Genomic DNA, 12,979 nt, shown 5'->3' on the forward strand with positions numbered 1-12,979 from the left:
TCTATAGTTTCTAACTTTCAATTAAAGATACCCATCGAAGTCAGGTTTGTGTTGATCACCACCAAAGTCCTCAATTCAAAAACAAATAGCAATTCTTCTTTAGAAAAACACAAAAACTGTAATACCCTTAACAAATGAAGAGTAGTCTTCATATAATTTTTGCAATCTAAGATGTAAGTTATTGATAATCTTAAAGGGGTTTTTTATTTATTTATCGGAAATTGCATTCATCAAAGCTATAAGGCGGACACAAAGATATCGTTATTAAAGTTTGGTAAAGATAACAGTTCTCCGGACAAACATGCAACACAAAATAGAAACTAGTAAGTCTAGGGTAAGAAGAACCACGTGTGGTGTGTGTAGTGACCACTCTTCTATCCCCAAGACTATCAACAGAAGGAAAATTGCCAAAAGGTTGACTGCCTCCTCCTCTAACTGGACCGGGAATAAAATCAACTACAGCTTTTGCTGCTATAGCATGGGCTGGCTGAAACACCCAGCGGGAGAATCGGTGAGATCCTACAAAAAGTCAAATTAGATATCTCCTTGGAAAGGGGCCACAACCAAACATCATCTGCAGCAAATCAGAGCAATCCTTATTAATAATCTATATAAATAGTAAGAAACCGAGCATGTGGTATTCAAACTATGCCATGTTGTATTTGCCAAAACGATCCACAATTCACAATGTACATCGTACAAAATAGAAGATAAAATGCTCCCAAACACGCGATGTAATTGCAATGACACATAAAATTACTATTAACTCCTTTGGGAGGTACATGGAATTGGTCTAGTAACAAGAAGTAGCAAAGCTCCGCAACCTCTATTGTAAACTTATTTGTAGGAGCGTCTTGGAAAAAACGAAAGCAAAATGGAAAAAAGGTACAACCAATGTGACGGTTGGATATAGAAAAAACCAAATATAGTCACCATCACTCTAACAATAACATATTTGCCAAAAAAAAAAGGAAAAAAAAGGGAGTGATGATATATAATCCCACCAATTACCCAATGAAATTGCAAATCTTGAAACTTATGCTAATTTTAGGATCTTGTAATCAAATAAATAATGGCAGTTAACATATGGAGGATATCAAGCCGTATTGTAGTTAAAGACTAGGGTAGTAGTATAAGTTACCATAGCAATTTAAGGACCAAAGAGTCTTGTTCTGCAACATGACCTACACATACATTGTGGTTAGAGACTAAGCTAATACAAGTTTGTGATTGAATCCTAAATAGGACTTAAAAGAAGTTTTTTTACGCCTATACAGTGATCAACCAAAAAAATTAAGGGAAGTCAAAATTTTGAAAATGATACTCACCGGTAAGATCTAAAGCCTCCTTTGTAGTCTAGCCCACCCCAATGCAATGGTCACATAGATCCAATCCGTTATGTGATTCAGGAACATAAAAAATCCATGTCGAGACCGACTATTGATAATTATAGTGCCAAAAACTCCCCAAAATCCGAAAAAGAAACCAAGCCCCATGGTAACATAAAATCCTTGAGTAATGGAACTGTCATCATCTTCTTGAATGTTTTTGTCTTTGGCATGAGCAGTATTGGGAGTTGTTTCTTCTTCTCCTGGGCACTTGTTGGGAAGTGGAACCCCACAAAGTTCAGGATTGCTAGAATATGCAGAAGCATTAAAGCTTTGGAGTTGCGTACTTATTGGGATTTTGCCAGACAAATTGTTAGTTGACAAGTTCAAAACGCTTAGAAAATTTAAATGAGCAAGGCTTCTAGGAATTTCACCAGAAAGTCTGTTTGCAGACAAGTCAAGAGATTCCAACATTTCCATCTGCCCGATCTCTTGGATGATTTTTCCTGTCAAAGTGTTTCTCGAGAGGTTCAAGGAATGCAACCCTGCAAGACTCCAAACTTGGTCAGGAATATTTCCGGATAATCTGTTGCTAGAAAGATCAATGGTCTTTAGTAGTCCCAGATTTTTGCTGTACTCTTGGTCTTTTCCTTTCCATTGAACAAATGCATTAGCTACATATGTGCCATCATCATACGGACCATCAAAATATGCTCTGTAATCAAAACTTGTGGTGGCATCAGAATTCTTACTTTCTACCAATGCAGAAAAATTGGAAAAGCATGGTGGTATATTTCCTGATAAATGATTTTGGGAGAAGTCCAAGATTTGAATGTGGTGAAGATGACATATCTGTCGGGGTATGCTTCCCTTGAACTCATTGGATCGAAGAATAAGGACAATCAAACTTGTCAGGTGTGTCCCCAACCATCTTGGTACTATTCCTGTGAATCTGTTGCCGCTTAAGTCAATAGTACTCAGCATCGTGCATCTTTGAAGAGAAAAAGGCACTTCTCCAGTCAAATTGTTATTGCGCAAGTTCAATGTTCGAATTTGAAGGAGCGAGCCGATAGAGATAGGAATTTCCCCGAACAAATTGTTGTATGATAAACTAATGATGGTTAGTTTTTTGAAGTGAGACAAACAATATGGAAGCTCACCCAATAGTTGGTTATTTGAGAGGTCAAGATAGATGAGCCACTCTTCAGCAAGTGAGCACAAGAAAGAAAGCGAGCCTACAAACTTATTCTTGGAGAGATTCAAAGATACTACAGTTGGAGGAACTAGTGGTATTGGACCTGTAAGAAGATTATAACTCAAATCTATTCCGGCATATAACTTAAACCTCAAAGATAGATCAGGCAACAAGCCATTAATCTGGTTGTGAGAGAGGTTTAAATAGTGTAATCCCGGGGATAGATCCCAGAACCAACTCGGAATATTACCTTTGATTCCATTACTAGAGATATCAAGCACAAAGAATTTGTTTTGAGTGCGAAGCCACTTGGGGAATTGAGGACCCAACTTGCAAGACGCCAACTTTATTGCACCAAGTTGGAAAGGGGGAACCCAATCAGAACTGAAGTTTAAAGTTAGTGCATTAGAACATAAGTCCAAATACCATAAATTGGAGAGATTGGACAAGTGGGCTTCAGAGATTGTGTCTTTTAATGAGTTGAAAGCGCAGCTGAAATACTGGAGCTTGTGAAGCTGTCCAATACTTCTGTCTATAGTCCCATTCAACTGATTGTTTTGAAGTAGTAAATATTCCAATGATGGGAACGCTGAAAGATCCGGGAATGACCCTGTAATTTGATTCCTATACAAAGACAGATAATAAAGACTCGGAAGGTTTCCAATGTTCTTCGGAAATGGCCCACTCAATAGATTTTTACAAAGGTACAATTCTCTTAAGAGAGAAAATCTAGTGAAATCAGGCAACGGACCTCTAAGCCGGTTCTTATCTAATGCCAAACGCTGCAATGAATTCTCTGCCCCAGACAACTTTTGTAGAAACTCGTGAAGCTCTTCCGTTAAATTGTTACCTGACAAGTCCAAAGATTGTAAATGGCTTGAATTCGCAAAAGATTTTGGAAGGCCATCAAGTTGATTGCCATAGAGGCTGAGGTTTGTGAGTGAACCCATGCCTCCGAAGGCATCAGGAATCGAACCTTTTAACTCGTTATCTCCGAGGTCGATATAAGCGAGACTGCTACTGACGTTGAACAACCAGTTGAATATCGAATTAGATAGACTATTGGAAGAAAGATCGAGGATGGATAAGGACACGGAAGAATTAAAACGGAACGAGGATGGAGGAGAGATATCAGGAAGGGAACAACGGGATAAATGCAACTCTTTGAGGAGAGGGAGCTTATTCATAGAATGAACCCAACCGGTTGCTTTGCTGAGTTCAACCATAGAGAGGTCAAGGTGACTTAGTAAAGAAAGACGAGAAAGCCACTCAAGGTTTTCACTACTCAGCATATCATTGAAACCGAGATCAAGATGCCTCAAGTTGGAAAGGTTGCTGAACTGACGAGGGATTTCGCCGTATAGACCATTCCCACTAAGGTCCAAGTACCTCAAATGGTGTAATTCAAGCAATGAAGGGCTAATCTTACCGCGCAATCCACCTCCCAGAGCCCGATAAGAAAGATCAACCATGGTTACGTAACTAGTAGTATTGTGGTTGCTGCATTGGACCCCTTTCCACTTGCAACAGTCATTTAGATCTTCTTCTTCTTTGGTAGTCCCCCAAGAAGAGAGAGAACCAAAATCATCCATAACAGCTTCTTTGAACTCGAGGAGAGCTTGTCTCTCCCTCTCTGTGCACCTGATTGTTTTAGCATCTCCAACTCCCGACGAGGAGAGCGCAAGAGCAGGGTTCAAGTATGCTAAAACAACAAGATGAAAAACATGGAGAAGTTGGAGAGAGCTTTTGCCTGTGATGATCATCTCCGTTAGCAAAATCAAGAACAAGAGTGAGCTGTAGAGAGACGAGATATAATTAGCGTGTTAACAAATAGAATGGCACCCATTTTATATATTACTTAGAATAGATATTGTTTTTGGGTGGTGTCGGTGATTTGGTGTAACAATGTTTACGGTTTGGTTTGGTTTTGGTTCTTGGGTTGGGCTTGACCCATTTGCGCTCTGCCATTTTTAGGTGTGCTTTGCCCATGGGTGTATCGGGCTTTGTCCCATGTGTCGATTTTTTTCCCCATCCAACCTTTGGTTGAATTTTCCTCGGGAAAATGATGGCTCATGAAGTGTTTTGTTAATTAATACCTGCCAAGGACATGCTGAAAACATTTGTTAATAATGAAAATGTTCTTAGCGGGTATTAATTATCAAAACACGTCATTGGCCATCATTTTCTTATTTTCTTCCCCTATTCCCAACTCGATGTACCATTTATCAAGTTTTTTTTAGTAAAACGTTACTCTTGCCTATCAAAAAAAATTATAAAGATTGTTAAAAGAAAAAAGAAAAATATTGCTCAGCACACAAATTTCCGAACGCGTTATTAGGAAAGACTTGAAGAAGTCAACAATAATATGTCAATTATGTCGGTGCCTCAACTTTGGTTGGTCAATAATTGAAAACTCGGACATATCTATCTATACTATATATATACCAAATAAATGTAGTTACCTAAAATTAAAGAAAACTCGTTCATTAACTCATTCTCCTAGATGGAATTTACTCATTTTTTTTTTCATCTTTTTGTTTATTATTCTATAATTTTTATAAAGTACAAAATATTTATTCCTACATTATTTTGATTGGAAAGGAAACTAAGTTCAGTTAATTAAGAACATAAAAATACGTATACTTAAATTTTTCTTGAAACCTATCTTCTTTCTTTATTCGTTTTTTTTATTGTTGTGGAATTTTTCTAATTATCTTTGAGAAAAATATACATATATCTATGCATGCAATAAACCGATTCTTTCGAAAAGTGGAGTAAATTCTAAGAGACATACATGCCGCCCCTTGATATAAAGGTAAACTTCAGGGAACAAGTTTATTCTCCGTTCTTGTGTATCGAACGGACGCAATGCTAGTAATCCAAATACGTGGATGAAACGAAGGTCTGCAATTATTAGTAATAACCGCGATTGTAAACTCAATCAAGCCAACTACGTTCGGCAAGAGTTCGGAATGACACAGAAATTTCAGCTAGTCAAGGTCACATCATATGGACATATAGCACAATCTTGTTTCATTACAATTGACTAAAGTGCAAGACTGAGAAGTTGCCCAGGACTTTCTCAGCAACCTTCCTTTTTTGCCCCTAACCGGTGCGTTTCTTCTTCTTAAGTTCCTATTTTCCTTATTTTGTTTTGGTTCTCGTTTTTCCTTGTTTTGCTTTTTTAGAAATGCCAAAGTGCCCTCATCTTATGATGCACATAGTTAACAAAAGTTGCTGTATTTTCCAGGATGAATTGTAATATGGTATACCATTTTATTACAAAAATTGTGGTAACAGAGGACTGAAGCAAGCAGCAAAAATCATAAATCAAGGAGCTGAATTGGCTGGGACATCCTTTCTCCTCTCTAGCAGCTAAAAATCATAAAAAAATGAAAGAAGAACAGAGAATTGGTAGGGATATTCGCATGACAAACGGCAATGATTAAGACAATGGCAGAGCAAGGATTAGGACTCCAGGGAGACCAGCTTGATAGACATATATTTTTTATCGGGACGTATACTTATTAGTACTGTATATCATAAGGTTTTTGATATAAGAGTCCATCTCAGACAACCGCGTTAGCTGTTGCAATGAAAGAGCACTCCTGAAGAACATCAATCTTCTTGAAAAGAGGTACCAACTCCATCATCTTTGAATTACGAAGAAATAAACACATGCCCCAACAAATATACAGAACTTTCCAAGCAAGGATAACTAGAGATATATGGTTATGGTTTCTGGAGTTGTCAACAAAAGCAAACAATTCTGAAATATCAGAACCATGTTGTCTTCTAGGGCTATTAGAAAGGTTGGGGGTCATGGAAGAGGATTGAATATTGTAGCGTTTTGGGATGGATAAGAATAGACGGCTTTTCGTTGGGTGCTTTCCAAATGCACCAATGAATGCCGCAAAAATATGAATGAGAGACCCTTTATTTTTTTTTGCTTCAACCTTCGAGAAGCAGAAAACCAAGGCCCCAACTGTAAACAGAGAGATAGACAGTGAGTTGGGGGCATATGAAGGCCTAAATCAGTCCCAAATGATCAGATGGGCCTAAAAAAGTCACAAAGATGAAAAAATGGGCTTGGAATTTCGATCTCTAGGCTAAAGTGATATATAGTAAAAAAAAAAAAAAAAAACGATCCACCCCCTACTACTCCACATTAATCATAGCAAAGGTTTCATAAGAAGAGTTGAATTCTGTAAGTGAGATTGAGGTCAAAGTGCAGACGAAACTTAGCCAAAAAATGTTCCGTTAACACTTCTTTAATATATAAAATCTTAGAGGGAGTAACTTCATTAATAGCAGGATATCAGTTTCATGACATGTCACACCCCAAAATGATAAGTGACCGGCCATGAACCACAAGACCAAAGCTCGTAGAACATGCAGCCTAAAAAGGAATTTAAAAAAAAAAAACTCCCAAGCAAGGATCCATGAAATAGTCAACCATTTTTTTTATTCAGAACATCCCCCACCAATAAATTCAACAAAAAGAATGGGGCACAAACATCCCATGAATCAAATAATATCCAGTGATCCAACAGTAATAAAAAAATCCAGATGTCTGACAAAATGTTTCAATGCGGAAGCAATGAAATAAAACGCTAAACTAGGATGAGACACCCTAAGGAGGTCAACAAACGAAATCCCCGAGGTGCCGCCAGAGTCCTTTTCTAACTCCCCAACTTTCCTGAAAATGAAGTTGGAATAAATCCGTCAGCTGACGAACTCAGTGAATGGCAAAGCATGTATATTAGAATAAAGTTCTGAAATAGGGATCAAAATAATTTACCATGTCAATATAGATTTGGCATACGGGTGAACAACAAAATAATCAATTAATCCAATTAATGATTCATCTGAAATAAGTCTTAATGGTGATTACGATACAATCTCCAACAACAATGGGGAACCACAACCAAAATCAATAGTACCAATTGCCAGTGAATAAATATCTCAAGATTGGATCCAATATCAAAACTCAGAGTCACCACGAGTAGGCAGCCCGTGGAACTTTTTCCTAAGAATGATCCAGTCAATAACAACCGTTGAGCATTAGGGTCACCGGCCTAATCCAGTCTCTTCCCTAATGGCCAGAGTCACCCGCACACAGAGAATTAATTTTCCCGGACTTCCAAAATATGTTCCCAACAATATTCACAAAGTTCTCACCAAAAAGATTATCCGAACAATAAATAGTTCACAAACCGCATGCCAATTTCAAGAACCAAATAAAACAAATACTTGTTTCCAATTTCAATCACTAATTTTCTAAAACAATAATTTAAGGGACACGGGAAAGTTCGCAAGTACGTAACATGCTTAACCACTCACCTGAATCCAAGCTAATGCAATCGAATAATGCGGAACAAGCCTAACCTGAACAAAGAACCACATAACAATATTATCACTAACTGTATCATGTATAATATTGTCTATAACAATGAAGGACTGCCTAGAAGAATATTTAACTAACATAGACTAATTACCCAAGTTACCAGACAACTAGCAAACCTAAAACTCTAATTTCCAAGTCCAAGTTCCACGTACACATGAACCCAATGCACCCTCCAAGTGCCGAAACCCACCTGCACGATCCACAAACACCCACCTGCATCAAATTAATCTAGCTTACACCATCGAAACCATATAATTCCACCACTGGTATTTATATGATGAATTCATTCCACAAATATCCAATATTTTAGTAATTCCCAATTGTCTACCACCAATCACCGCCACACACACGACACATCACCATCACCCTAAGCACAAATCTTGACACCTGCTCACACCCACATCTCCCACAACATCCATCACTACTCCAATAAGTCAAATAGGATTATAAGGAAAATCAGTTGTGCCCATGAACGACAAAGAATAATTATGGACGGCAAACAACCCAATTAATTAACCTTACAATAATACCATTGTCTTATACAGTAACTTCCAAAAGTCAAGCCTTACCCCAATCCATGGACGACGAAGAATAGAAAAGGGACAGGAATAAAGGGAAACAAGGGCCGCTTACCCGATCATGAAACCAGCCGAACTCAAACGTCTCTAAGGCTTTTGCCTTTCCCACACAAAGATCTCTCTCAAACTTCTTATCTTAGACGTTCTCTCCAAATAAAAACCCTACTCCGTGAAAATATCTCCTAACTTTCTAAAACTACCCACTACTCCCTATATTATAGCTAATTAGTTAATTACAATAAGGTAGAACGTAACACAATTTATAAAATTACCATGGTACCACTAGTTTACCCAAAATCAATTTCATACCCCAATTATTACAATCGTGTCAACCATATCCATAGCGCGCACAAATTAATTAGTTGGGACCCAATCATAACACTAATTAATAACGGCTATATAACTATTTAAATAAATGACAAGGCTCGGCCGTAACAACATACGTACATAAAAAGACAAAAAGGGAAACAGCAAGTCTAGGATAAGTAGAACCATCTGTGGTGCGTGTAGCGACCACTCTTCTATCCCTAAGACTATCAACAAAATCATCTAAGGCTTGTGCTTCTAAAGCATGCATGGGCTCGTTGAACAACCTTGCAGGAGAACCGGTGAGATCCTATAAAAAGTAGCCAATTTAGAAATCTTCTTGAAAAGGTGCCGCAACCAAATATTATCTGCAGCAAATCACAACAATCCTTATCAATAACCTGTTTAAGTAGTAAGAAACCAAGCATGTGGTATTCAAACTGTGCCATGTAGTATTCTCAGTATGCTAGAACTATCCCCAGTTCATAATGTACATAGTACAAAATAGGAGAAGAAGATTAAGTGCTTCTAAACACGCGATTTAATTGCAATGACACATTAAACTACTATCAACTCCTTTGGAAATGTATGGAAGGTCTAGTAAAGAGAAGTAGCAAAAGCTCCGCAACCTCTGTTGTAAACTCATTTCTAGGAGCTTCTTGCAAAAAATGAAGAAAAAAAGAAAAACCGTACAATCAATGTGACGATTGGATATAGAAAAACCCAAATTTAAGTCACCATCACTCTATCAATGAACGGATTTGCCAAAAAAGAAAAGGAAAAAAAGGGAGTGATGATATATGATCCCACTAATTACCCAATTAAATTGCAAATCTTGAAACTTATGCCTAAGTTTAGGATCCTGTAATCAAAAGAAAAAATGACAGCTAACATATGGGGGATACCAAGCCATTTAGTAGTTAAAAAACTAGGGTAGTAGTATAAGATACCATAGAAATTTCAGGACCATAGGGTAGTAGTATAAGTTACCATAGAAATTTTAGGACCAAAGAGTCTTGTTCTGCAACATGACCTGCACATACATTGTGGTTAGAGACTATGCTGATACAGTCCAAGAACATGAGCAATGTTTGTGATTTTATCCTAAATACGATTTAAAAGAAGTTTTTCACACCTATATATAATATAGTGATCAACCAAAAAATTTAAGGGAAGACAAAATTTGGAGAATGATACTCACTGATAAGATCTAAAGCCTCCTTTGTAGTCTAGCCCAGTTCAATGTAATGGTGACATAGATCCAATCCGTTATGTGGTTTAGGAACATGAAAAATGCATGTCGAGACTGACTATTGCAAAGTATAGTGCCAAAAACTCCCCAAAATCCGAAGAAGAAACCAAGCCCCATGCTAATATAAAATCCTTGAGTAATGGACCTATCCTCATCTTCTTTGGGTTGGGGAGTAATTGGAGTATCTCCAAGGCACTTGTTGGGAAGTGGAAGTCCACAAAGGTTATGATTCCCAGAATATGCAGAAGCGTTAAAGCTTTGGAGTTGTGTGCTTAATGGGATTTCGCCAGACAAGTTGTTACTTGACAGGTTCAAAACACTCAAAAAATTTAGATGCGCTAGGCTTCTAGGAATTTCACCGGAAAATTTGTTTGCAGACAAGTCAAGAGATTCCAACATTTTCATCTGGCCGATCTCTTGGATGATTTTTCCTGTCAAAATGTTTCTCGAGAGGTTCAAGGAATGCAACCCTGCAAGACTCCCAATTTGTACAGGAATATTTCCGGATAATATATTGCTAGAAAGATCAATGATCTTTAGTAGTCCTAGATTTTTGCCGTACTCATGGTCTTGTCCTTTCCATTGCACTTTCCATTGCACGAATGCGTTAGCTACATATGTCCCACCCACATTTATGTCAAGGTCACTCCCACCACCAACATATATATCGGACTTATTAACATATATGCCACCGTAGTCACTCCCATCACTTTCCACCAGAGAAGTAAATTTGGAAAAGCACGGTGGTATATTTCCTGATAAATGATTTTGGGACAAGTCCAAGACTTGAATGCGGTTAAGATCACATAATTGTTGAGGTATGCTTCTGTTGAACTCATTGGATCGAAGAATAAGGACAACCAATTTTGGCAGGTGTGTCCCCAACCATGCTGGCACTTCCCCGGATAAATTGTTATTGCGCAAGTTCAATACTTGAACTTCACTTAGCAAGCCAATAGAGACAGGAATTTCGCCATACAAATTGTTTGTATGCCAAACTAATGATGGATAGTTGTTTGAATTGGGACAAACAATATGGAAGCTCTCCCGATAGTTGGTTATTTGAGAGGTCAAGATAGTAGAGCTGCTCTCCAGTAATTGCGCATAAGAAAGAGAGTGAGCCTCCGAACTTATTCTTGGAGGGAATCAAAGATGATACATTAGAAGGAACCAGTGGTATTGGACCTATAAGAAGATTATTACTTAAATCTATCCAAGGATGAAAACCTTGAAACCTCAGATATAGATCAGGCAACAAGCCATTAATCTGGTTGTGAGAGAGATTTAAATAGTTCAATCTCGGAGATTGATCCCACAACCAACTAGGAATATTACCTGTGATTCCATTACTAGAGATATCAAGCTGAGAAAAATTGTTTTTGGTTCGAAGCGACTTTGGGAAACGAGGACCCAACTTGCAAGACGACAACTTTATAATATCAATTTGGAAAGGGGGAACCCAATCAGAGCTGGCATTAAAAGTTAGTGCATTATAAGAGAAGTCCAAATACCACAAACTGGAGAGATTTGAGAAGTGGGCTTCAGAGATTGTGCCTTTCAATAAGTTGAAAGCGCAACTGAGAACCTCAAGCTTGTGAACCTGTCCAATACTTCTGTCTATAGTCCCATTCAACTGATTGTATTCAAGAAATAATCTTTCCAATGATGGGAACACTAAAAGATTGGGGAATGACCCTGTAATTTGATTCCTTGACAAAACCAGATAAACAAGACTCGGAAGGTTTCCAATTTTTTTTGGGAATGACCCACTCAATCGATTATTATCAAGTCGCAATCGCCTTAAGAAAGAAAATCTAGTGAAATCAGGCAATGGACCTTTAAGCCGGTTGTCATCTAAAACCAAACTCTCTAATGAATTCTTTGCCCCAGACAACTTTTGGAGAAACTCGTGAAGCTCTTCTGTTAAATCATTACCTAACAAATCCAAAGATTGCAAGTGACTTGAATTTGCAAAGGATTTCGGAAGGCCACCTTCCAGTTGATTGCCACGGAGACTGAGGTTTGTGAGGGAAATCAGGTCTCCGAAGGCATCTGGAATCGAACCTTTTAACTCGTTATATCCAAGGTCAAGATAAGCAAGGCTGCTACTGAAGTTGAACAACCAATTGTATATCGAAGAAGACAGATCATTGAAAGAAAGATCAACAAAGGATAGGGACAAGGAAGAATTAGAATGGAATGAGGATGAATGAATGATATTAGGAGGGAAACATTGGTATAAGTGCAACTCTTTGAGGAGAGGGAGATTACTGACAGATTGAACCCAACCAGTTGCTTTACTGAGTGAAACCATAGAAAGGTCTAGGTGACTTAGTAAAGAAAGATGAGAAAGCCACTCAAGGTTTTCACTACTCAGCATAAAATTGTATCTAAGATCAAGATACCTCAAGTTGGAAAGGTTGCTGAACTGATGAGGAATTGGGCCAGAAAAACCACAATTTGCAAGGTTCAGGTATCGTAATCTGCGGAGGGAACCAATGATTTTGGGATGCGGCTTTCTGAGAAATAATTCAGACTAAGGTCCAAGTACCTCAAATGGTGTAATTCAAGCAATGAAGGGCTTATCTTACCTGTAAGACGCCCATAAGGAAAATCATCATCCGTTGCAGGAAGATCAAGCATGGTTACGTGACTAGTAGTATTGTGGTTGCTGCAGTGGACCCCTTCCCATTTGCAACAGTCTTTAGTACTCCCCCAAGAAGAGAGACGACCTTCATAGTCGATAAAAGCTTCTTTAAACTTAAGGAGAGCTTGTCTTTCCCTCTCTATGCACCTGATTATTTCAGCATCTCCAAATCCCGAGGGGGAGAGTGCAATGTTCAAGTACGGTAATACCGCAAGGAGAAAAACATGGAGAAGTTGCATAGAGCTTTTGCCTGTAGAGATTAACAT

At 38.1% G+C, this 12,979-nt stretch overlaps 2 protein-coding genes across 3 annotated transcripts; both read right to left on the minus strand.

Annotated features, from left to right (window-relative positions):
* Positions 1-180: 180 nt before the first annotated feature.
* Positions 181-4,342, minus strand: LOC131327048 (receptor-like protein EIX1). Of its 2 annotated transcripts, none has more exons than XM_058360029.1 (3): positions 1,329-4,342; positions 1,142-1,184; positions 181-519 (listed from the first exon to the last, which is right to left on the minus strand). In XM_058360029.1, exon 1 carries the CDS (start codon positions 4,284-4,286, stop codon positions 1,338-1,340), a length of 2,949 nt encoding a protein of 982 aa, XP_058216012.1. In that variant the 5' UTR covers positions 4,287-4,342; the 3' UTR covers positions 181-519; positions 1,142-1,184; positions 1,329-1,337. The 2 variants fall into 2 exon arrangements, with proteins under 2 accessions (XP_058216012.1, XP_058216011.1); XM_058360028.1 differs by having other exon boundaries at positions 181-574.
* Positions 4,343-8,884: 4,542 nt separating this feature from the next.
* On the minus strand, positions 8,885-12,979 carry LOC131327854 (receptor-like protein EIX2). The gene is made up of 4 exons (XM_058360981.1): positions 12,618-12,979; positions 11,294-12,585; positions 10,016-11,211; positions 8,885-9,182 (listed from the first exon to the last, which is right to left on the minus strand). The coding sequence occupies exons 1-3, from the start codon at positions 12,977-12,979 to the stop codon at positions 10,025-10,027; spliced, it is 2,841 nt and encodes a 946-aa protein (XP_058216964.1). The 3' UTR covers positions 8,885-9,182; positions 10,016-10,024.

This window comes from Rhododendron vialii, chromosome 5a (genome assembly GCF_030253575.1).
Source record: "Rhododendron vialii isolate Sample 1 chromosome 5a, ASM3025357v1".
In the NCBI taxonomy this organism is placed as follows: domain Eukaryota; kingdom Viridiplantae; phylum Streptophyta; class Magnoliopsida; order Ericales; family Ericaceae; genus Rhododendron; species Rhododendron vialii.

Coding starts and splice junctions, on each gene's coding strand:
- LOC131327048 (XM_058360029.1), bottom strand. CDS start 4,286: ATGATCATCACAGGCAAAAGCTCTCTCCAACTTCTCCATGTTTTTCAT.
- LOC131327854 (XM_058360981.1), bottom strand. CDS start 12,979: ATGTTAATCTCTACAGGCAAAAGCTCTATGCAACTTCTCCATGTTTTT. Junction 12,586..12,617: donor CTTGAATTACACCATTTGAG/GTACTTGGACCT, acceptor ATTATTTCTCAG/AAAGCCGCATCCCAAAATCA. Junction 11,212..11,293: donor TCTATATCTGAGGTTTCAAG/GTTTTCATCCTT, acceptor ATCATCTTTGAT/TCCCTCCAAGAATAAGTTCG.